The 25,979-nt window shown below is 41.6% G+C and overlaps 4 protein-coding genes across 4 annotated transcripts in view; all 4 read right to left on the reverse strand.

The window, feature by feature from the left end:
- LOC311488762 (olfactory receptor 5M5-like) overlaps nt 1–25,979 on the reverse strand; it is a gene marked incomplete at its 5' end in the record, with an annotated part of 137,389 nt that overhangs the window by 15,025 nt on the left and 96,385 nt on the right. The gene's annotated exons all lie outside the window — the stretch shown is intronic.
- On the reverse strand, nt 317–2,005 carry LOC311488331 (olfactory receptor 6N2-like). The gene has a single exon (XM_084544959.1). The coding sequence runs from the start codon at nt 1,791–1,793 to the stop codon at nt 873–875; it is 921 nt and encodes a 306-aa protein (XP_084401085.1). The 5' UTR covers nt 1,794–2,005; the 3' UTR covers nt 317–872.
- LOC311488328 (olfactory receptor 4N2-like) lies at nt 8,335–9,569 on the reverse strand. Its single transcript, XM_084544957.1, has one exon. It carries the CDS (start codon nt 9,548–9,550, stop codon nt 8,624–8,626), a length of 927 nt encoding a protein of 308 aa, XP_084401083.1. The 5' UTR covers nt 9,551–9,569; the 3' UTR covers nt 8,335–8,623.
- Nucleotides 13,626–21,279, reverse strand: LOC311488324 (uncharacterized protein). Its single transcript, XM_084544953.1, has 2 exons — nt 15,182–21,279; nt 13,626–15,074 (listed from the first exon to the last, which is right to left on the reverse strand). Exon 1 carries the CDS (start codon nt 21,179–21,181, stop codon nt 15,530–15,532), a length of 5,652 nt encoding a protein of 1,883 aa, XP_084401079.1. The 5' UTR covers nt 21,182–21,279; the 3' UTR covers nt 13,626–15,074; nt 15,182–15,529.

The raw sequence follows: 25,979 nt of genomic DNA on the forward strand, positions 1-25,979 counted from the left end.
GTTTTTTTTTTTTTTTTTTTTTTTTGGATATTGGGCCTCCGTACACACATTTATGAGGTTTTATAGGCTTGATGTTATTGGACCTTTTAGCCCACGCTGTGCTGAGAGCGACAAGGCCTTTATAGGTTTTTTTGTATGACCGTGGGTCTAAGATGTGTCTCTAATGTGAGACACAAAATGAATGCTCAGAGACACATTGGTAACATTGGTTCTCTGAGTAGCATGAGTGAGTGAAACCAAACCAACATCCTTGTTTTCTATAGCATGGAAGGGATGACCATCTTTTTGAATGACTAGCAGTACAGTGTCCATCCCAGTGTCTTCACCCTCTGATGACACTGACGTACTTAGCTCCAGCCAGTCTTAGTTGGCGGAGTGCAATAGGATCTTCTGGTGAGGTCACACTGTAGGGCTTCCCAATGTGAGACACTTGTTTGCTTAGGCAATGCACACATTTTGAGTCCAATTACCTTTCAATAGCCAATAAATGGAATTTCTGTTACAGGAGAATGATGGTACATAATGTGTTATTGTGTGTTTCATCCAGTTTGTCTTGAGTTAAAGTTAAATAAAAAATATGACAATAGAAAATCAGAGTTGCAGTTTTTGGAATAAATAATTCTAGTTTGAATATGATAACAGTATCTATTTGTAATGTGAATTTGTTAGTGTGTCACTGTAACTGGCAAACAGTCAGTGTTGGTCATTCTTAAAAACCTGCAGACACGTAGTGATTGAGCATGGCATTGCTGAAGCAGATGATGCTCTTTATTGTATAGTTGGGTTACAGAGACAAATCCTTACATTAAAAAAATAAATTAAATTAAATAAAACTTCCTTGATCTTACATCTCAGTTTTCACTATTAAGAAACTAGACCATTTTGACAAACAACCTCTTAAGGTGTTTGTAGATTTCTTTCATTTTCAGTCCATATATTAATGGATTAAAAAGAGGATTGTAAATTATGGTCTGTAATGACATCATAAAACGTACGATTTGGGGAAAATCTGCTTCCATTCGCAGTAAAAGTGCATCATAAGCACCCAAAAAAGAAAAGTTGATTAAAACGATCAAGTGTGGTAAACAGGTCTGTGCAGCCTTTCTCCTGACTTCTTTGGAACTCCGATAGGCTATTATGAATAATCTGGTGTATGTAAAAAGAATGAAGAGCACAGGGAGAGGCAAAACATTCACAAAAATAACCAAGCCAAATATGTTATGCACAGTTGATCTCACACAGTGGAGTTTAAAAAGTGTGCTGTTACAAATGATTCCTTTGAAAGTATAGTCACAGATTTTTTTGTTGAAAGTCAGCACGAGTTGCACTGCAAACTGAAAAGCAGGCAGAAACCAAGCTAAAGCCAGCAGTGTACACACTGTGTTTCTTCTCATGATAGTTGGATATTGCAGAGGTTTACATATAGACACATATCTGTCATAGGACATGGCTGCCAACAGTAAGAACTCTGAAGCACCTAAAGAATAATAAAAATACCACTGAAAGAGACAGCCTGCATATGAGATTACCTGGCTCTCAGATAAAATGTCAATCAAAAGCTTCGGGTAGATCACAGTGCTGACAAGAATAGAGTTGATTAACAAAGCTGCAATAAAAATGTACATAGGCTCATGCAGGTTTTTATGAATGCAGATAAGATACACAACAGTAGAATTAGCGCAGAGTATCAGAATATATGCTGTAAACATGATCACAAAATAAAGATATCTGTATTTGTTAAGTTCCACATAGCCACCAATAGTTATGTATGTTACATTTGGTTTATTATCCATTATGTTTGTCTCAAGAAAACATTTCTTGCATTACATTATCTTAACAAATGCATTAACATGTCTCGTAATCATTGTTACCTGACCATGACATGGTGTTGTGTCTAATGCACACGACTGAAATATTAGAGAAGATCAGACCTCCTTTGACTCTGGCTTTGATTGGTTTTATTAGCAGATCTCATTAAAATGTCCACCAAGTTCTTACATCATCTGAGCACCTTCCTCAAACTCCAGAGGCCTGAACCCACAGGCATTGTATGTTTTGTTTACTGCACTGTTTGTCCTTATTACAAGTGTTTGTTCTCTGCAAGCAGAACTGGATAGAAGTGGACTAATATTTCTATTCTTACATTTCTGTACAGATGAAGCAAGTTCTTTTCTCCTGCTTTCACGTTTTATGCTACCAACAATGTCCGAAACTCCAAGTTTTATCAAAATTGTACGGCCTCTTTTTGCCACATTGTTGCTCGTCTTTTACTGTGTGTATGCCCATTGACCAACAAGTCCTCCAACTTATACGACCACAGTGGTCGTTCATACATGCTCTTTCTTGCGCTAGCGCTCCTACCGGTAACAGGAGAGTATTGCGGATTGCGGGGATTAATCCACTACATCGGTATGTCATAGTTGGACGAATTAAGGTAAGTACAGCAAATGTGTTTAATTAACATTTGAGAACAATATAACATGTTGTCAGCTCGTTTTAATGTTGATTCGCCTTATACTATCTAGAATTACTACGGGGGATAATTAACGTTATAAGAGCTAACGTTAAATTAAAACAACTAGCCAAAAGTTATTTTTTTGAAAAGTAAGCTAGCTAGCTAGCTAGCATGATAACAGCTATGTAAATATGACTTTTAGAAGACGTCAGGACATCATCTTCATCTTCTATACCCGTTTTGTCCTGTTAAGGGTCACGGGGGTCTGCTGGAGCCTATCCCCGCTGTCATCGGGCGAGAGGCAGGGGTACACCCTGGACAGGTCGCCAGTCCATCGCAGGGCCACACACAGAGACAGACATCCATTCACCGTCAGGACATGCAGAGGTGAATATCATGTTTGTAACCATGTTGCTAAAGCTAAATAAAGTTGTTTAAAAAGTGAAAACCTGGAATGGAAAAGGACAGACAGATAAGACAGGTGTCCATTGGTGTCTGTAAGCCAATTTTCAAATGTTATTATCATACTTTACATACTTAATTTACCAATCACAGTATCTATTGTTCTGAAGAGAAAGCGTTTGTTGAAGTAGTTTAGTAATATATTCATTTATAACTGCCCTATGTCTGAAATCAGGCATGGTCCCTGAGAACCTGAGGCCCTCTTGACAGGTCAGAGTGATCATTGGATCATTTAAAAGTGTGAAGTAGTACACAATAGATTACATACTAGATTGTGTACTACATGCATACTGTGTTACATAATGCACCTTTTTATCTAACTAGGCTGCACTAATTTATCGCGTCATCTTCAAATATAGGCTGTTGTATACATATACAGAATGTGGATCATTTTACCAGGTATTCTGATTACAAAATGCCTGCATACCTGAGGAATGTGTCGTTGGAAATTGTACATTTTCCAATAATCTTAAAGCAATTTAACAGTAATACTTAATGCTGTCTATCTGTCTGTCTTGCAGTGGGACAAAGTGGAAAAACTCCTGGGAGCCAAAAGACAACATTCAAAGGTAACTCCCTGAAATAGCCAATAAATTGTTTGACACTGTTACTGTGTCATAGTGATTTTGTTATTGTTGCTGTGTTGTATGCCAGTTATGGAGACTGACAGTTATTATGTATTCTTTGATATATTTGCTTTATGATCTGTTTTGCTTGATCTTTGAGGAGACAGGCTACATGAATTCATTAATTCATTCATCTTCTATACCCGGTTATTCCTGTTAAGGGTCGCGGGGTCTGCTGGAGCCTATCCCAGCTGTCATCGGGCGAGAGGCGGGGTACACCCTGGACAGGTCACCAGTCTATCGCAGGGCTAACATAGAGAGATAGACAACCATTCACACTCACGTGCACACCTATGACCAATTAGAATCACCAATGAACCTAACCACCATGTCTCTGGACGGCGGGAAGAAGCGGGAGTACCCGGAGAGAACCCACGCAGACACAGGGAGAACATGCAAACTCCACACAGAAAGGAACCAGTCGGCCCATGGATTCGAACCGGTGACCTTCTCGCTGTGAGGCATCAGTGATAACCACCCTGGCTACATGAATGTTAAATGTTAATGTCTGGTAATGTTTTAAAATAAAATACCTGCCACCTGTCTCTGTCTGTGTTCATTTCCATTCAATTCAGTTTCATGATTGTTTACAGATTATAAACCTGAATAGGTTTGTTTTCAGTAAAAAAGGGTGAGGGGTTAACAGACAACTTCATCCAATCACACCTTTACAGTAGCTTAGCCAGCATAAAAGACAAGCCCATGTCATCGACAAGTACATTCTTACCCATCAGCTGAATTTTTGTGCTTATATTGCTTGCTAATTACTCAGAATTTATTTAGTTTTGATTAACATTTATTGTTAAAGGCATAAGCCGTGAATCTGTAGTTACACTATAGGTGAGGATAGAAGTTACAATATTCTGAAATCAATGATGCCCCTGTCGCATATCCTCATTAGCGTTTTGTTGAGATGCTGTTTTTTCATTGAAACACACAGATGTCAGAAATTACCTGTTGGACATCATAACAACGGTATGAGTAACTGATTTACTCAAAGTCCCTTGACAAATAGCTGTTGTGATGTTAGTTTACACACAGGTTCAAGATGTCTGGTGGAATTAATTGGCAAAAACAAATGAGCAGATACAATATAAATTACTAATTCAGTTGTAAATCTGTCAGATATGATTACCTTACATGATTTTTTCTCATTGTTTAAAAAAAATACTTATATCATAGGCTGAGTCCTCAAAAAGCTCTCTGAATCTAAGCCTGTGCACAGCTGTGTTCATGAAATGTGAAAATCCATACTTTGTTGTAGGACTATAATAAAGATATTGTTGGAAAGGTCTCAACATGGGGAATAACATATCTTAGTTTAGGGGTTGTAACTGACTCCTTCTTTGACCTTTGAACCCTGACTTCTGAGAATTTTTGAAGGCTTGTAATTCTGCATCAAAAGGGCTATAGACATGGGACAAAGTGCTGTAGAAAGCTTATGAACTCTGCCTTTTGTGCCTGTGTGACTATACCGAGTGGATATAGACAGAAAGTGGGAGCGCTGTCCAAAATGGTATCTTTTCACCCACTAGACAATTATATGCTTAAATTTTGGTCACAGAAATGTGTTTCCCACACCCTTAAACCCCCGGCTATGTATTCATTTTATTATTTATAACCTCCTATTCAAGGAAATCACTAATCGTGGTAGAAACTACAAATCCCTTGAGCTGCGACATGTAGCTTGATACCAAGTCACGTGATATTTGTAGTTTTTTCAGTTTTCAAACATATATGTTAAAATAGGGTTGTAAAAAGATATATATACTGATTACATCGAATATCTAGTATTGCCGAACTAGCGATGACATTGCTTTAAGTCGATATATGTTAAGAAAAAGTAAAGAGAGTTTATTGAGGATGTGTTTAGAACCGCGCAATATTTATTTACGCCAAACAGCAATGCAGTTTGGTTCTTCCGCTTCAGTAGGCTTACAGTAGGCAGGGTTTGGATTGGTTTATCTGCTGAACACATGAAATATTTACTACAGCCGAACTTGTAATGGCAGTGATTATAGTTGCTTTAAGTTAAGAAATGACACACAACACTGCATTTTAGTCGTTTATTTGAAAATATTATGAAGCTTTGCTGTAGCTTGGTTGAGCGGCCGAAACCGAACGCAGCCAATCCACGGCGGACAGCTATAGACAGGAATCGAATGAGTCCAACGACGTCACTAGGCTTTCTGCCGATCTCATAAGATTCTTTTAATAATACAGTTCAAAATGCACCAGGTTTAACGAATGCATTGAGTAATATGGCATTACTAGCATTCACTTTGAGGATGTGGGTAGTATTTTTACACTAATCGGCTCGTTTTCTAACCTGGGATGACGACGGAGGTTGACCGGCGGATCACATCAGGAGGCCGCCGACTCGCCTCTGAGATGACTCGCTGCTCCTGGTTCCACAGGTGGCGCTTCACTTCTCCGAAAACATCGGAGCAAACTTCCAACCAGGCGTTATTTGGAACTGATCACATATTGGGGATCTGCACCGTTACTTTCTAGCATGAAAAAATATTAAAACTTAATAAAGTGATGTATTAACAGCTATAGAGCGGGAATTAAAACAGCTTTTAGCCTGCTTATTACGATGCTGCTAGAGGGCACTAGCGCGGCGAGTCACCCCCCAAACGTAACACTGGGTCGTAATTTGGGTGCAGGAAAAACGACAACTGTGGTCGTTCTGTAGAGGAGGACAGTCTGCCATTGACAGCCAGCAGCTAGCTCGCCTTCTAACGGCTTCCTACCAGACTGCTAGCAACCCACCAGCCAGCTTCTGGCTTGCTACTCATCAGACTGACCCAGTTGTTCTGTCAGCTGCAACTGAAGCTATCATTTATGTCTGTTCCTTCCTGTGGCTACTTTCTGGTAAGCCCTTTAGTACAAGCTGTGGCTTCCATAGACATCCATTCTTAAAGCATCCCAATTACTCATTAATATCTTCTCCTCACCACTGCCCAGTGCTTTGTCCTCACAGCTGCTAATGGCATCAACATCCATGGTGCTGGACATTGTGCCATCCCCTCTGCATGGATTCATTGCAGGGATGACGACAGAACATAGACTCAGTTCATGCAGTGAGTCACAGTTCTAGCCATTCCTTACATTTAGTGTTCCATCCGTATCTTATGTAATTCTGGTTTCTCTCATGGTCTAGTTTCTGTTGATTCCCTAGTATTCTTTTCTGGACCTACTGTCTCATCAACCTTGCTCGACAGTTCGGCTCCCACATTCTTGAACCTCAGCTTTTCCCTCTGCTCTACTCAGCTCCTAACCCAAGGTTATACACTACCACTCCCTGCCCCAGCCTTTAAAAAGCAATCTTAACAATTTGCTCGGCCCCCTGCCTGTTTGTCTGCACTTGCCTAAACTGTGACTGGTCACTGGAAAATTCATTCAGCAGGCATCCTTTTCGAGGGTTAACTTTTTGAGTTGTCTTACACCTTCAATAGCATTTACAGGTGCTGGTGAAAGGATCCTCGGAGGGAAAGTAAAGACTGCCATGACCTTGGCATGGGAAGTTAGCATCTGGCCTGCTAATCCTAGGCCAGGTCTTACCCCCAAGTTAGCTATCTTCCAGTCATAATCCACCTTTGCATCTGAGATGTCTCCTTTCTGGGGAACCAGGCGAGCATTCAAGACTTATTTTAATTTATTCCTGGATTCAGTGTTATTAGACTTAGCTTTAAACACAGCCCCCCCATTTGTAGCTCTCACATTTATAAAAAAACAAAAAACAAAAACAAAAACAAAAAAAACTTCTACTTCCACTGGTCACTTTATACTTTTAACATGGTTTATAGTTGTATAAAACATTTTATTTCTAGTTACTTTCTATTTTTTTTATATAGTTTTTGTATTGTATGTTCAATGTATGTTACTGCTACTGGATGCTCGAATTTCCCTCGGGATTAATAAAGTATCTATCTATCTATCTATCTATCTATACATTGACCTGTCTCAGATTGCTCGTCTCCAGTCATTTAAACAGTCAACTATCTCACCAGTAACCAGTTTCCTGACAGATCGTCCAACAATGTGGTCTTTTTTAACCCGTTTCTTCTTTTTTAATCTTTTGTCTACCTTGAGTTGATGATACACAAACAGATTGTCAAATTCCCTGCACAGCTCAGTTCTAGGCTACCTGGACCTATCTTTGCCTGGTTCCCTCAGATTTTCACCCTGCGTAATTGAGCTTCTAGTGCAAATGTCTGCCCCTTTTGATAATACCCCAAGACTCAGCCTTACCCAAAGTTCTCCGCTACCATTCCCTGCCTCAGACCTAGAGATACAAACAAACTCAGTTAACCAGTCTCTGCCTCCTACCTATTTGTTCACTCTTGAGGTCACTTTCCTAAACTATGACATGAAGTGATGGAGCTAAAACCTCTTCCATGGCCACCAGATGCAAAACCCAAGCCCTTTCCACTTAAGCTCATACACACTTGGACAAATTTACTGTAGTCCTATAATAGGTGTATGGGTCCAATCTCAGCTTGATTTGAATAACACCAGACCCCCAAACTGCCAACAAAGATTAAAAAAATAGAAGATTATACATACATATTAGGTTTTGTCTATTTGCGTCCTATGAATGGTATTTTTCACTGTAAAACCATCATGGTGATTTCAATTTGTTGTGGATTTGCATCATAAGAAGCAGAAGGCAGATTGAGGGCCACAGGAAAATAAATAGTGGTAACAAGGTTGTGCTTTACAAAAGAAATACACTTTTTTCACTTTTTAGGTTTCACATTTTAAATCCCTTACAGTTGTCATAAAAGTCTCATGTTTGTATACAGCTAAGTCATAACATACACATGTTCTCAATGTTACATTAACACAGGATATACTCATTTTGTAGCCACTATACACACACAGGGAAAAATTTGCTGGTTAGACTTATAATTTGAGGCTGTAGAAAACTAATTTTCCTAATGGTTTTTCCTCAAAAAGTGGTGGAAATTCTGTATTATTTTGTCCTTACATCGTTGAAGTGGGTGATGCTTAGTTACGTAGTAATCCACTAGTAATCACGCACAATAACCTTAAAGTTAACATTGATACCACATTACAACAGTTTGCTAAACAAGCTCCTGATATGTTTATGAATTTCTTTCATTTTAAGTCCATATATAATTGGATTAAAGAGAGGATGACACAAAAATATTTGTAATGCTATTATCAAACGCACAATTTTGGGAAAATCGTCTTCCATCCGAACCAGAAGTACATCAAAAACACTCAAACAGGAGAAGTGAAATAAAACCAGCAGGTGAGGTAAACAGGTCTGTGCAGCTTTTTTCCTGACTTCTCTACAACTTCGATATGTTATTACAACTATCCTGGTGTATGTAAAAAGTATGAATAGCACAGGAAGAACTATGAGATTTGCCAATGCCACCAAGCCATATATGTGCAATAATCTGGAAGTGACACAGTGGAGCTTGTAAACTGTGCTGTTGCAACTTATTCCTTTGAAAGTAAAATTACACAGTTTGGCATTAGCACTCAGTATAATAGGCACTGTAATATGACAAACGGGCAGAAGCCAAGCTAAAACAAGAAAAATACTGACAGTGTTTTTTCTCATGATAGTTGGATATTGCAGAGGTTTACATATCGACACATATCTGTCATAGGACATGGCAGACAAAAGCAAATACTCTGAACCTCCCAAAGAGTAAGTTACAAACCACTGAAAGAGACAGGTTTGATAAGTTATGATCTGTTTATCAGATAACATGTCAATCAGAAGCTTCGGGTAAAGCATGATGCTGAAAAGAGCAGAGTTGATTAACAAAGCTGCAATGAAAATGTACATAGGCTCATGGAAGTCTTTATGAGTCACTATGATGCACACGATCATAGAATTAAAGCAAATAACAAGAATAAACAATATAAACATGATCACAAAATAAAGATACCTGTATTTGCTCACATCCACATACCCATCAAGAGTGATATATGTTATATTTAATTTGCCATCCATTTTCATGAAGGGTGTCGAAATGTTGATGAATAAAACGCGTACATTACATTAAAGATGCCGCATTCAGTGATCAGTACTTGACCTAGAAATGGACTTCCAGCAAACACCAGAATAAAGAAAAAGTCCCATTAACATTGACCATGACTCGAGTTTTTATCAGACTACTTAACCCTCTCTGGATCTCATTAACGTAACACAATTTGTCTATCAAACTCTGGAGGCCTGGACTTTTCCAGGTTACCTTTAATCAGACATTTTGCTATAACATAACAATTCACATACTTCTGTTCTATTTTGAGGCTGGCTACAGACAACAATATGGACTTCTTGAATGAATTTCCTTCGGATCCACATATTGCAAGACATGACTGTGATGGCACAACTGAAAATTGAGCAATAACATTATAAAACATACAATTTGGGGAAATACATTTATATTCACAGCAGAGGTTGCGCTAGACTCTTTCGATGTCGGTCATTTTGACTGACAGGGCCATACAAATCCCGTCATAATCTATTTTTACCCGTCACTTTAATTTTTTAAAATGATGATAAAGACATATTCAGTAGCATTTAATTATCAATAAAGTTTCATTCAATTCAAGTACTTTTTTCAGAACAGTATTGACTTTAAACAAAAAAAAAGTTTTGGCTTCCAACAGTCAATGCTGCCGACACGCCTTGTCTGTACTCGGAACGACACTGCTAGCGTGAACAGACTTAGACGGTACCGTAGGGTTGAAGTTCTTCTGTGGTATGCAAATTCCATTTTGGTAGCCATTAGCTGCATAGACATAGACATACAGTATATACATATATATTGTATATATGTCTGTGGTCTATGGTTAGCCGAGCTCTGACGTGTGCATCAGTGTAATCGGTGTACCAGGAAACCGTGCACCGACAAAAGTTCCGCGATGTTTGAACCGCAAACTGCGATGAGAGACAAGATCCAATTAATAAGGTCACTTGCCACCAAGTGGTCAGTGGTGTGAATTGCATCTGTCAAAATGACGGATGACCTTCAGATTTTTTCGTGACATTAAAAAAAAAAAAAAAGGTCAATGACGGAAAATATTCGGTTAACACGACCCCAGATTCACAGTAAATGCACATTGTAAGCACCCAAACAAGATAAGCTGATTGAAAAGATCAAGTGTGGTAAACAGGTTTGTGCAGCTTTTCTCCTGACAACTTTAGAATTCTGATAGGCCAGCCAGCACCCAACCTCCGGGCGCTAAACAAAGTTGCAGCCTACTGCTTTGCGTGTATGCATTATTAAGTGAGAATATGGACAAGAACGAGTATAAACTAGACAATTCCCCTGCGGGAAATCGCGAGAGTGATGCAGTGGCCGCAGCAGTCTGCGATACCATGCTATATTGCTGTGATAGTACGATGCTACGATGATGCTACTATGCCAAGATGCTACTACAATGCTATGATGCTAAGATACTAAGATGCTATGATACTAAGATGCTACAAAGCTAAGATACTATGTTGCTACGATGCTAAGATGTTACAATGCAATTATACTAAGATGCTATGATGCTTTAATGATCACCTGTTCATATAGTCATAATATAATCCTGGTGAAAATATTTGCGATTTACGTTGCAAATAATTTCATGTTTGACTACAAAAAGTAATGGTCAGGTCAAGACAGGTATGAAAGTATTCGCGACTTGCGTCGCAAATGTCTTTACTAAGTAGCATGTCTTTACTACCATGAGCAGCAGCTATAACAAAAAGCACAACTCAAATAGTCATTTAAGGCCTGGTTCCTTCTGACTGGATGGGTGTGAGTTTGATGTCATGCAGGGTACAACAAACCAAACAGGATGAGGAGGATGCAGTAGGCCTGGCTGAGAGAGAGAGACACTGAGAAGGGTCGTCCTTTACGCCCTTCTACAAACTGAAGGGCAGGTACAGGCAGCAGAGCCCTCCCAGCTCCACCTGAAAGCCAGCATCAAATAAGGAAGAGAGTGGGAGGGATCTCACTAGGATCCCCAGACAAAGAACGAGCAAATCGTAACAATTGATCGTTAATCATAATAATTTTTACAATAAAACTCATTACTCCTACCTGAGCAATAGTTTAACAGTTTACGGCACAGTCTTACAGTTAGAAAAACAATAATATTAAACTTAACACATCCAGGCTGTAACAAGGAATCAGCGATGAAGTGAAGACCTTCAAATTGTCCTGCGAGTCCAGCTCTTAGTCTCATGTTGGACGTCACTGCAGTCTGTCTGGATCAGCTGGAGGAAAACTATAGGCAGACAAATAAACATGTCAAATAATGTTATGTAACATACTTAATATAACTCTTATGAGTGTTCAACAGCTCATTATTTATTTAATTAAAAACATCATATTATATTAAATTACTCCAATTATATATATACTGTCATTAATGTTGTTGCAAGCCATAAATGTTTCCTACTTTATGTGGTGGAATAATATATTTTTCAGTTTGACACAGTTTAATTTAAAAATATCTTCCCTTTAAATTGTAAAACTTCAACATTATTACTGTGATAAGCACCCGCTAGCAAGGCGGCGAATTAGCCGGCGGCTAACCCCACTAGCCTCCGCGTTAGCTCACGGCTAACTGCCGCGGCTAATTCGTGTTTAACTCCCGCGGGTCCGCGGTTAAATCCCGGTTAGCTAGCGGTTAGCTAGCGGTTAGCTCGAGGCTAACTCCGCGGTTGAGTCCGCGGCGTTAAGGTAGCGGCTAGCTAGCTCCGTTAGCTCCGCTAGCTTGCTAACATACATGAGCTATGCTAGTCGTCGGCTAAATCACTGGGCGGCTAGTCGTTAGCGTCTGTTAGCAGTTGAGCTATTCACTGACCTAATAAGATGAAGGAAACGGGTCAGGGATGTTGTGTCAGGAGTTTCAGCAAAGCAGCCAGATATAATTTGTGTTTAAAATAAAGGAAAAGGTCATAATGTCAGGTTCTGGCCCCCTACAGTACTGCAGTAATGGTTTGGGGGGTTTTAATGTTTTGGCAGATCATGTTTTCCACTGAGAGCTCTTTTCCCGCCTCTCGTCCCCTGCAGCTGCGTGTGTGAACGTGTGTAAGCTGGTTGGGGTCTGGTTGTCATGGCTACCAGGGTCAACTGCTCCTGTTAGAATGTCAGTTGGAAGACGGGGAGAGAGAGAGAGAAAATGCTGAAATATCGCCTCGAACAGGAAGGACTTGTGGCCAAACCGTATTTCCAAACATTGAACCGACTTAACTTTGGGCATCTTGAGGCTTTCCTGAACGTCTAGATATGTAATTTGTGGGTAAAATGAAGAAATGTGACCTGTTTCAAGCGATTCAAAGAAAGGTTACGTCTGCTTTCCTCCAGAAATTTCCCTGCCTTTTTAACATGGCAGTCTATGGAGCTGTGGATGGGTGTTGCTGGCGCATCTTTGTGTCTGACGCCAAAACTATAAGACTTACAGCTTTAGCAGACGAATTTGAGTGAGAAGACACATTTTCCTACGTTTCTATGTATAAATTATGTCTGTCGTGTGAAATTTGTGGCCACGGGAGCAGTTTCTGTGCAGTTTTTTGACTAACTTTCTTCTCCCCTCCTCACTCTAGCTGATGATGTCATCCACTCTAGCACAAACATTCCGCGCAATACACACCCATTATAAACCCTGAAATTTGAGTAAAAACCTACACAACTCTGAGGCTTCATAGTTTAAAAACGGTAAAAGTTGCCGACAAGTGAAGTGAATCTCTGAAGAGAAGGCAAGAGTACCTACGTTTTAAAGTTGAAATGAAGTCTCTCGGTTAAAGTATGCCAGAGCAGTTCATTGTTGAAAATGTCTGTTGGAATTGTTTTTTTTTCGGGCTTCTCCATTCATTTCAATTGGGAAATTTGTCGCAGTTTTTTCGCGACTACGTCGCGAAAAAATCTTGTTTGAAAGAACTGTATAGAAGCACACCGAGTCCGATCGAGACGCACGTTTTGATGTATTTTGTGTCTGTGTGCGACGAACGGTATTTGAGTTGAAAGGTTTCGAAAATGCGTAGGAAAAAGTTTAATAATAATAATAATAATAACTAGACAATTCCCCTGCGGGAAATCGCGAGAGTGATGCAGTGGCCGCAGCAGTCTGCGATACCATGCTATATTGCTGTGATAGTACGATGCTACGATGCTACGATGATGCTACTATGCCAAGATGCTAAGATGCTAAGATGCTATGATACTAAGATGCTACAAAGCTAAGATACTATGTTGCTATGATGCTAAGATGCTACAATGCAATTATACTAAGATGCTATGATGCTAAGATACTACAATGCTAAGATGCTTTAATGATGCTACAATGCTATGATGCTAAGATGCTACAATGCCAATTTGCCACAATGCTATCATGCTACCATGCTACCATGCTATGATGCTAAGATGCTTTAATGATGCTACAATGCTATGATGCTAAGATGCTTTAATGATGCTACCATGCTATGATGCTAAGATGCTTTAATGATGCTACCATGCTATGATGCTATGATGCTACAATGCCAATTTGCTACAATGCTATCATGCTACCATACTATGATGCTAACATGCTTTCATGATGCTAAAATGCTATGATGCTAAGATGCTACAATGCCAATTCGCTACAATGCTATGATGCTACAATGCTAAGATGTTTAAATGATGCTTTAATGCTAAGATGCTAAAATGCTATAATATACCTTTAACTAAGCTGAAACTATAAGATAAGTGATAAAACAGCCATAAACAGACAGTTTGCAACAGAAATTAAGTTTATTTTTCAACAAAACAATCAAGGAACACGAAAACATCTGATGAGTCGGTAAAAAACGTTAATCTAACAAGAAACAAAGTTGTAAAAACACGGCCACCGAACCCATCACGAAACTAAAGATACAAAGGAAAAAAAAAAGTCCTCTGGACGTCTTCTTCCTGGATCTTGGGTCCTTGATCCTGGATTTAAAAGATCAATAAGTTAGAGGTTTCAAATCATCATGGAGACATTTGATCACAAACTTAATGAAATATTACTTCCCTTATTGTTGTTGTGTTGCTGTCTTCTGGACGTCTTCTTCCTAGATCTAGTTCACACAATTTAAACAAAAACAGACATAAGTTAAAGGTTCAAAACATTAAGTTAAAACATTTGATCAAAAAATGTGAAATATTACTTCCCTTATTGTTGTTGTGTTGCTGTCATCTGGACGTCTTTTTCCTAGATCTAGTTCACACAATTTAAACAAAAACAGACATAAGTTAAAGGTTCAAAACATTAAGTTAAAACATTTGATCAAAAAATGTGAAATATTACTTCCCTTATTGTTGTTGTGTTGCTGTCATCTGGGCGTCTTCTTCCTAGATCTAGTTCACACAATTTAAACAAAAACAGACATAAGTTAAAGGCTCAAAACATTAGTTAAAACATTTGATCAAAAAATGTGAAATATTACTTCCCTTTTTTTTGGTGTTGGTTTGCTGTCTCTACTGGAGAGAGATCAGCTGTGGTCCTCTTGATGTCTCCTTCTGTTGAACATGAATGACAGTAAAGACAGAACAGACAGACAGGAGAAGAGAAGGGAGGTTAGTTCAAATATTCAATGTGATTAATCATTTTAAAGAGAGATACTCACCTTTTGATGGACCTGGTTGACACGTAGATTGTCGACCTGTAACTTACATGATTTAATTTACAATACATGATTTACATTATTTAGGTTAGCTAATGTAATTTAAATAATTACATTAGCTAAGCTAATTACAAAATATTTAACATTATACATTGAAAGCCGTTCTCATCATCTCAATAGATGATGAGAACGGCTTGATAAGATAATGCTGACCCCTTTGTTACATTAATAAATATAAAAAAACACTACATCAATACATGATTCAACTATTTCCAGCCAACACATGCCATTACAACATCATGATTAAAGTCACACTTACTTTTCTATGGACCATGTGTTGGCTGGAGAGACTTAGTCAGTCAAAATACAATAGACTGGACTGTGGTAACTGTAATAAGTTTGGAGAACACCTGATTGAAGACATTTATCAGGATGTGAAATATAAATGTGATCAATCAGAGTGTTCTTCTCAGTGGTGGATTCACTAATTAGTTGAGTGTAACCTCTGGCCTGAAACAAGTCTTTTATACTTTTTTTGCCTTTACTGAGGAGATCCTCATTAAAGTCGCCACAAACAATGATGGGCTGGTGATTTATCACGTCCAATGAGTCTAAGAGGTTTCTCAAGTTTTGTAAGAACATAGACCATCGGAAATTTGGTGGTTTGTAAACAGTCGCTAAAAGTAGTTTGACTGGAGCCTCAATTTTGATGACAACAAACTCCAAATCAGTGACCTGGTGCATGTACCTGCGAGGCTCTGCTTGCACGTTGCCTCTACAGTACACTGCAACTCCACCTCCATCTTTTCGAGCCATGTCCACACAGCTGTTGTAAGACAGCAACCTACTGCGTGTGAACATGGTGTATCCCTCCAGGTCGAAAATTGGGGATACAGAGGACCCTGACAAATGTGTCTCTGTGAGGCACAGCACGTCTGCTAGTTGCAGTTCGTGATGAGCCTTCAGGTCTGAAATGTGGGACGGAAGTCCCTGAGTATTGTGGTGGATGATTGTCAAGGTCTTTGGAGTTTGTTCCATCAATCTATAAAATGCTAACAATGGTCGACAGCTCTGGAAAGAGGCTTGAGGCATACTTTCCAGAGCTGTCTTGATTTCGGGGTCAGCATATATCTTTTTCTCGTCGAAGTCACAGATAGTGAGACCTCCCAGCGAAGTTGTGCGGCTGAGCGCTACATAAGCCATGCCCGGTTCAAACACGCGCTTCAGACACACAACCGCTGACGCCATCGTCATACCTTGAACTTTGTGGGCCGTACACGCAAAAGCCAACTTCATGGGGAACTGGCGCCGAATGACCCCTTTTGTGTTACTCAGGCTCTCCTCAGATCTTTCAATGTAGGCCAGATTGTCTGAGGGACCCAAGATCTTTTTGCGGAATCTCTGTCCTGCTGTGGGATTGTCCAGCTCGAGTCCAATTAACTTAACAGACTTTGGCTCGCTGTCCGTCATTACAATGTGCGAGATGGTTCCGAATGTTCCATTAACAATTCCGTCCTCCACGTCGAGATTCCTGGTCAACATAACGCGTACTCCTGGAGCAGCCACTATGTTGTCAGGCAAATCTCGCTTGGTGCCGTTAACGTTCGACACTATCGTCATGCAGCCGGTCGTAGGCATTTTCCTATAATCCCGAGCTGCGATGTCGATAGCGTCGTCGTGGAGGGAGGCTACAGTACCAGAGTTGTGACGGTCAACTTCTTTGTTGGTAGCAAAAATGTGTAGCCTATCTACTGGACAATCTTTGACGTCAGCCACTGCCTGTGTGAGCAACTCTCTGTCCTCATCACTCAAAGGATCCAGCTTTTGCTTCACTCTGAGGCGGTTCAAGAGTTCAGCAAAAGCTCGATCGTCCTTCTGTCGCATGATCTCTGTAAGGATGACCATCTTGAAGTGATCCTTCCAGAGATCAAACTCAGTCTCCTCATACACACACAGTGGCTTGGCTCTGCCTAAAGGCGGCAGTTGGTAAAAGTCACCAACAGCGAGGACAGAAATCCCCCCGAACGGCTTCCTGTTTCCTCGGATCTGTTGAAAACGCCAGTTGACGTAAGCAAACAGCTCCTTGGAAACCATGGAGACCTCATCGATGATGAGAATCTCCGCGTTGGAAAGTGTCGCTCGGACCTCATCCAGGGCGTTGCCGAGACCTTGATACGGTGCCTTCAAGGACCTCGGCAGTTTGAGCAGTGAGTGCAACGTGACGCCTGAAATGTTGAAGGCTGCTGTGCCAGTGAAGGCAGTCAGCAGCACTGCAGGCTGCGTCATGTCTGCTTGGTCCCTGAATCTGGGGAGCTCACGCAGAATCCTCGTTGCCTCCTGGTGAACGCACTTGATTACGTGCGATTTACCACAGCCAGCTCCCCCTGTCAAAAAGTAATAAAACGGCTCTACATCGCGGCCCCACACCAGCTCAAAGCACCACTGACGAATGCTGTAGAAGATAGAAGCCTGCGTTTCGTTCAGACTTTGATACATTTTTCTAACAAAGTCTGGACTCAACTGCGGCGCTTCTATCCTCGGCATGGAGCTCCCCCTATCTCTAGTGACCTGAAACTCTGGGACCTCTCCTGGGTCTTCGTGCTCGGCAGGTTGTCGCTCTGCAAGACACTCTAACCGTTCAGCTTCTACTTCAGGCGCAAAACAGTTCCACTCATTAACTATAGGGCCCAGCACCTGATACTGTTCTAACGCTTCGTCGATCCTTTTACCCTGACCTTCGTAGCGTTTTTTGTTACGGGTTACGAGATCTCTAACACTCATACCCGGGATCTCGCCACACGTATAAAACTGCTCATAAGTGGGGTTAGCTTCATCTCTCAGGTCGTCATCAGATCGGTGTGGGAGATAAAGTTTGAGCAGTCGTCTATAAAACTTCTCAGGAGCTTTCTTCTCTGAGAACCGAGGAAATCTGATAATTGCCGGCTTTCCAGCAGTTCTTTTCTGAATAAAGCCCATTTCATTCAGGAGGGGGATGGCGCTTTTACTTTTAGTTTGCTCACCGTACAGCACCCTGTACTCTGACGCAAACTCGGCCATGCACATACGCGCAAACTCAGCACCGCGAGGTCTGTTGACGTATTTTTCTGGCAGGCCGGACATCCACACCTCCTCTGAACCCGGTTCCATCTGTTGGAGTCTACCGATAGGGTGACTCATCCTCAGACCGTCCTCGTCGGTCTGAAGGAACACCACGGTCCGGGAGCACCTCTTCAGCCGTAAGCTGCAGGTGCGAGCAACAGCCTCTTGAGCGCTGACTTCCCTATGTTTAGCATAGGCCTGCATGATCTGCTTCATTTCGTCACGCTCGTTAACATTGGACTGTTTAACATTTCCGATGACGTTCTTAAGGAATTGCGTCATCTCGTGCTCCGGCTTGGACACGTAGGACATCATGTACATTATGCAGCTATAATCGTCCACAACGTACTGAATGTCCATGTTGGCGTTCCAGGCTCGGAGCAGGTCTGGGTTATAGGCGTTAACCCAGCAATCGTTTGGATGCCGCTTCAGGATCACGACATGGCTGCTCGCCAGGCGGTGGACAAGGGCTCGGTATTCCGTGTACGTCAAGCCGCACTGGTCGAGCAAGTCTGTCAAACTACTGAATGAAGCGTTTGCATCCAAGAGCAAGTCTCTAACTTGCTGAAGTTTGACTTTGGCTTCCTTTCGCTTCTTAGCGAGTGCCCGCTTCTGCTCCAGTATTCTGGCGACCTCATCTTGGTTCTGGTCTTGATCTAAAGGTTTTGAGGTGCCAGCACTAATGGGGGGTCTAGTGATGAATGTATCATCCATGGGCTGCTTCGGGAAGCCAAACCTACAGGCAACGTTGCCTTTTTTGCAGGACTTGGAATGTTTCCTGCTGTGAACCTGAACCTCTGAGACAATTCTGTGGAGCTCCAGGTCTGTCTCAGGATCAGGCATCTTGCATGTTATGTACCTATCTATGAAAGCCGCGACCTTCTGGTCGGACTCTTCTTCAAATTTAGGTGCATTTTTAATCCAAATTAGCATGTGGATGTGGGGACTTCCTCTAGCCTGGAACTCAACCCTATAAAAATAATCCTCCACCTCGCCAATGGGCTGCGCTGGTGAGAGGAGAAGGTTGGTCATCAGAGCGTCGACTCTCTTTTCAAACATGCGCATTACTGTGACCGGATTGCTCCGCAGAATGTCGCACTTTGATTTCCAGTCGAGCTCTGAAAAGTCCCCGTGTTCTCCCTGCTGAGCTTTGATGACCTCTATGACCTCAGGCCATCTCATCTCAGCAGCCGAGAACGTGACAAAAAATGTGGGTTTGCCTATTTGTCGCACCATGGCGTGGACGTCTTTCAGAGTCTTGGTCCAATAGGCTGGAGTGCCTCTGAGAGGCTGCATGAAGCGAGTTGCATCTTGGCTCATAATGAGCCGCTGCACCTCGTCTTGGTCCAGGAGCATGAGGTTGTTAATACGACGGCCGTCTCTAGCTCTGGACTTTCCTTTGCGCATCTGAATTGACATGCTGTTTGTCGCCAGGTGGGTTTCTGTGACAAACTGCGCAAAGAAAAGGTAGCTTTGGTCGCTAGCGAAACGTGTATCGACAGCAAACAACCTGCAGTTAAAATACATGCTAGGTGACAGGGAGAAGGTTCTGGGTTCATCCAGTGTGTTCTCTCCTGTCGGGAATTGCACAGGGAAAGCCATGGCTTCAAGCTTTGGTATGGTGAAGAAGCCTACTGGTCTGTTGCCCTGGGCGGGGGCAATGCTAAATATTCCATCACCATACGAAAGACTCTCCTGTGCAATGTCAGGCGGCTGCATACACGTGTCCAGAGTCAGGCCAGGCCTCAGCTCCTCCTGTTCGTCGTCAGCTCCCTGAGGCTGCTGACTTCTACTAGAGTCTGGGTCGTTCTGACTAGAAAAAACTTCCTCTAAGTCTTTGTCCATGTCTGGGTCTGGCTGCTGCCTTTGTGGTTGGTCTGGGTCGTTTTTCCTATTAAAGACCTCCTCGAGGTCCACGTCTGCCTCAATGTCTCCCTGATGCTGCTCTGACTGAGCAGCATCAGCAACATTGAGTTGTGAGTCGTCATCGTCGACTGACTCATCAAAAACAACACTATCGTCTATGGATACATCCTGATACTCAGAATGTATCCTTTTAAGTGTGGCGAGACTAGCTAATACATTTCTCATATTAACAGTATAAAAGTGCTGGTAGCCCTTGTAGTTAATGCGCCTCTTTAATTTAACCTGAAGTAGTTGTGACTCAGATCTGGGTCTTGGGAGACTGTTGACTGTTGCTTCCACCTCTGATGGAACACAGACAACAGCTCCATGGACTGCTTTTTGTTGTCCTTTCGGCAGAGCGACAACCTTAGCAAAAGGCAGTATTTTAGCAATTAGCTGCCTCTCGAGCACGTTGAGCCTCGCTAACTCTGGGGGGATGGGCGACAACTCTAAGTTGTTCGCCGTCGCAACCGGTGGCATCCGTCCTCTCTTCAAGTGGCTGTCACACGTGTGACAGATCCACTCTTTTAGTCGCTCGTGTGTAACAGAGCAATGTGCAGCGCAGTCGTTGTCACAAAAGTGGACATAGTTTCCTGTTAAACAGGATGCTGCCACTGCAGGTTTTTGTCTATATTTTTCTCTTTTGCACAATCTGACCTGATTAGGAAACATTGCTCTGTTACACACGGTGCAGACATACGTCGGCCCGTGTCGAATAGTTTCACGAAACACTGTGATGGCGGCTTCCATCACAGGATTTATTAACGGCTGCGGTTGGGGGGGGTTATAGGGCACGATCCTTCTATATTTTTGTTTGATCCTTAATGCGTTTTGCATCTTGTTAAAGATGCAAAAAGTAGCATTTGTTGCGAGTTTAGTTACTCTGCGTTGGATACAGCGTAACCTAAACTCAGGATCATTGTGATACCTTCTATTTAAACTTTCTTTTTTCTTTTGTCTAAGTCGAAGATTAGATTTGTACCTAGTTAACATGTACATTTTCTTTTTGGTACAAAAATCAGGATCTGCCCTATATTTCTGTTTAATGTAATTTTTGTGCCTACTCTGAAAGGCAGGATCCTCCTTATACTTTTCTTTAATATAATTTTTTTGCCTAGTTTGAAAGGCAGGGTCTGCCTTATACTTTTCTTTAATATATTTTTTTTGCCTAGTTTGAAAGGCAGGGTCTGCCTTATACTTTTCTTTAATATATTTTTTTTGCCTAGTTTGAAAGGCAGGATCCTCCTTATACTTTTCTTTAATATAATTTTTTTGCCTAGTTTGAAAGGCAGGGTCTGCCTTATACTTTTCTTTAATATATTTTTTTTGCCTAGTTTGAAAGGCAGGGTCTGCCTTATACTTTTCTTTAATATATTTTTTTTGCCTAGTTTGAAAGGCAGGGTCTGCCTTATACTTTTCTTTAATATATTTTTTTTGCCTAGTTTGAAAGGCAGGGTCTGCCTTATACTTTTCTTTAATATATTTTTTTTGCCTAGTTTGAAAGGCAGGGTCTGCCTTATACTTTTCTTTAATATATTTTTTTTGCCTAGTTTGAAAGGCAGGATCCATGTTATATTTCTCTGTAAAAATTTTTTTCTTCCTGCTCTGGAAAGCAGGATCGGCCCTGTATTTGTCTGTATAATGTTTTTTTCTACTGCTCCGGAATGTTGGGTCTTCCTTATATTTTTGATTAAGTTTTATTTTTTTTGTATTTTTAACTTTTGAATAATAATTTCTGAAAGACAGTAACCGTTGTTTCCTATGATTACTGTCTTGGGAATGTTTTATTTTGTTTGCTTCTATTTTTTTAATTCCAAATTCCGGGCAGTTGTCATACCTATTTTTTTCATTAATGTTTTTTTCACATTTGATAACATGGCTGTCACTTTCCCTCCTTTTAACTTTTTGTCTTCGTTGTTTACCTAATTTACCTAGTTTTATGACTGGAGGGAGAGCTGTCCTGGAGACTTCTAAATCTACTTCTACCGTCGGTTGTTGAAGACCTTCACTGGAACCGACGGCTTCAAATGACACAGGCACAAGCTCATAGCTGGCAGAAGGTCCACGATCAGCAAAGAGGTTGTGCAGGTGTTCAGCCAGGTCACTGATTTCAGTGAAGGTCTTCATGATTGCAGTTCCGTTGAATTTTGGAAAACCTGCCGAATCTCTGGTGTGTGAATCAAACACACCATACGTCCCTGTTTGGGTACGGAACACTGCAATGCATTCTGGATTTACTATGATAAACGCATGCCTCACATCTCCTGACAGACACTGCAGCTCTTCAGCAAGGGAAATTAAGTTGCCGTTTCCGTCGCTGGAGGCTTTGACGGTTCCACATTTAACTTCGCACATGTGGACATCGTACATTGCAGTGTCTGTCAGGACTTGTTTAGGCATTTTCTCGACGGTGAGATGATCATTTTCATACCTGTGCTCCAGGATCAGCTGTTGTTTCACTCCTACGTAGAGTGAATCTCCCTGAGCCAGCACTCTATCGAGGGTAGCTGTGTTAAAGCTACAACCCTCATTCTCGAAAGCGAGAAAAGTCAGGGACATGCAGGTACACTGACTGTTCCTAGAGAACTTACTGTACCTCCTGTCCCTCTGACTATGACTAGCCCTAACAGTGACAGCCTGACCCCCACTTACCTGAGTACCTACCTTTATGCTTGCCTGTAAAGATGTTCAATGGTTAATTATTAGTAGGTTAGTCATAATTAATTTTATTAGTCTATTAGTATTAAAATACTATTAATTACTACACATTATTAGTATCAGTATTATTATAGTTAGCTTTATTATTATTACTAGTATTAATAGCAGAAGTAGTAATGAATCAAGTTACATTGTTGTAGAACATCAATTCCAGCAAGTTTTTCAGATCAACTAAACATCTATAAAAAGCTGACACAATCTTACACACATATCATGAGCACACTTGACTAGAACACATTACTGGTATTCTGATCATTATTAATATCTTGGTAAGTTTACCAAGATATTAATAATGATCAAAAAACAAATTAAATCTCTCCTTCATTTCCTCAAGTTTTTTTTATACATTACAGTTTAAAGGAAATTACACTCTCCCTCAAACAAACACTTTATTGAGCCCACGATAAACCAGAAGGTAAATGTTCTTACCTCATTAGCAGAGGAGGTGGACAGTCCGTCGTCGATGATCCAGGGCCAGGAAGTTGATGAGGGGAACGGTGTCCGGGTCTGTGACAAGTCATAAGACCAGTATTAGAACAAGCACTAAGTTGTTACGAGAAAAGTTTTCTAAATGTCTGTGACAAGTCATAAGACCAGTATTAGAACAAGCACTAAGTTGTTACGAGAAAAGTTTTCTAAATGTATTTTTATTACTCACTTTCTCTGCATTTATGAACTGCAGAGGAAGATGAACCAGGTTAATGTAGTTACAGCTGAATTTACAGTAAACGTTGTGTGTGTGTCAGTTGTGGATTAAATACCTTAGCTGGGCGAGGAGAGGAGCGGGCCACAGCGGTGAGGGAAAGGGAAGGTCCAGCCGGGGAAGGTGTCTGGATCCTGGCCACCTGAGAACAAATCATAACAAGAATTCAGTAGAATGAAGACTTTGATGACATCATCAACTTTATTCAATAGGAATAATATGTACCTTGGCCACCGGTGAACAGGTGGGGGTCTCCGGAGATCCCAGACTGCAGGCCAACCTGGTAGGAGGGGATCCAACCAGCTGTTGACACATGAGAATAGACATGTTAAAATTCACTCAGTGAACACACTGTGTGTTCTGTGTCACATTGTGTGTGTTGTGGCAGATAAAAACGTACATTAGTCACTGTAGTCTGGGGGCGGGGGGTCCTGCGTCGTCTGGCTGCTGCTGGGGAGGCCACCTGCACAGTCAGATAGAACATAGCAACAGTAACTGTAGGGAACAAGGAGAAACTTTACAGCTGAGAAGAATCAGACAACTTACCTTCTTCCGCGCTGGAGGAGACGGGGGGTCCACGACACCAGACAGCTGAGAAGGAGACACTTCCTCCACAGCACGAAGAAGCGTGCTGCTGAACCAAACAGGGTTCAGTGGGAGGAAGGACTCCTTCTCCTGCTGCTGAGTCGCGCTGGCCGGGGAGGGAACCTGGAAAAGTTCACATCACATTTGATTAAATAGGTGCTTTTTAAGACTGTGAACCCGATCTCCAACATGTTCACAAACACATGTAAACACACATGATGATACAACAGTAAAACTTTACTAACCTTGCTGCTCTGACCAACGACCTTCCAACGGAAGGGGTCAGAAGCCAGCGGAGCACGTACCTCTCCCCTCACAACCAGCTTAGGAGAAACCTTCCTAAGTGGCTGTGGAGGAGTAGGAGACACCGGGGGGGGAGGTGGTGTCTCCAGGTACCGCTCCGTCGCGGACCACAGCAGGCTGGTCAGGATGGCCATCCCCTCACGGTCGCTCAGGTGAACCTGCACACATGAACACAAACCCACAAAGACACATACAAAGTTCAGGTATAGAACAGTAGCTCGTGTTGAATGTTTCATATCAACACACAAGACATTATAACAAATTTGACTTTTTCTATCACACATTGATTTTCTACTTACGCCGTCTCTGCTCCAGAGCTCCAGGCGCGTCAGGGGGAAGTACTCCGCCGCAGAGAAGAACCTCACACCTGAAAATACACAAAAGAAAACAACAAGCAATTACAACATGTACCATGAATCACAGACACTTTTAAGTTCTTTTTCCTTGTTTTTATTGACATGATAATTTGTACACACCCATACGAGCCGACACGCGGTGGTACTCCTGGCGAAGAAGGTCCTGGTACGTCTGGTCCTCCGTCAGGCGGGGGGGGAAGTCCACCACAAAGACCTGTAATAAAGCAAAATTTTCCAAAACAAAACATGTTCGCTACCAATTGACATTTTCTTTCAAAATCACACACGTTACAATAAATACACATTAATTTTTTTAAATCTCTTTTTTTAAATCTCATACGTTTAAGCAGAGTCAATGAACTTCGAGTCTTGTTAAACTACTACAAATACAGGACAAGTGAGACATGAAATTAAACTTACCTCTGGCCAACGGCTCCTCACCGCAGTGAGGAAACGGGCGTAGTCGACGGCCGCCTCCTCGATGGTCCTGCTGGCTGTCAGGTTGTTACTAGGAGCAAGAACACAAACAGCATCAGGTGAGAGAGGTACATTAGCATTAAGGACCTCAGTCCGCAACTGAGCGGCATGGGCCCCAGGGGTCGACATGATACCGAACGAATACTTAGTGTCTGGCATCACGGCGAATCCGTCGGCGATGGAGCGCAGGTGGGAGTCCCCGACAATCAGAATGAACTGTAACAACCAAGAAAATGTAATTAGCATGAAAATCATTAATCCCTCTAAACATCAATCACTTTCTTCATAAAGTGGCTAATAATATCACCTTCTTGTCAGGAGACTCCGGTGGGATGACCAACTTGTGGCTCCGTCCAGTGAGCGACGAAGTTGGCCACCGCAGGACCCGATGGCGGTAGCCGGTACCGCGGCCTGTTTAGTAAACGACAAAACACATCACGAGATAACGGTGTTACTGAATTGAAAACAAACCAGGAAATGTCAACAATCATTTGTTAATATGAGTACAACAGGACAGAAAAAAACAGTTTAGAAAGTTAAATACTGATGCTGAATTAATTTATTGATCATTGAGAGATACTCACGAGCACGAACGGGGGGACGAGCTTGAGAGCAGGGTCGGTGGGAAGGCTCCTCTCCGGCCGGGGGGGACGTC

Source organism: Chelon labrosus (genome assembly GCF_963514085.1).
Source record: "Chelon labrosus genome assembly, chromosome: 5".
Lineage (NCBI taxonomy): Eukaryota > Metazoa > Chordata > Actinopteri > Mugiliformes > Mugilidae > Chelon > Chelon labrosus.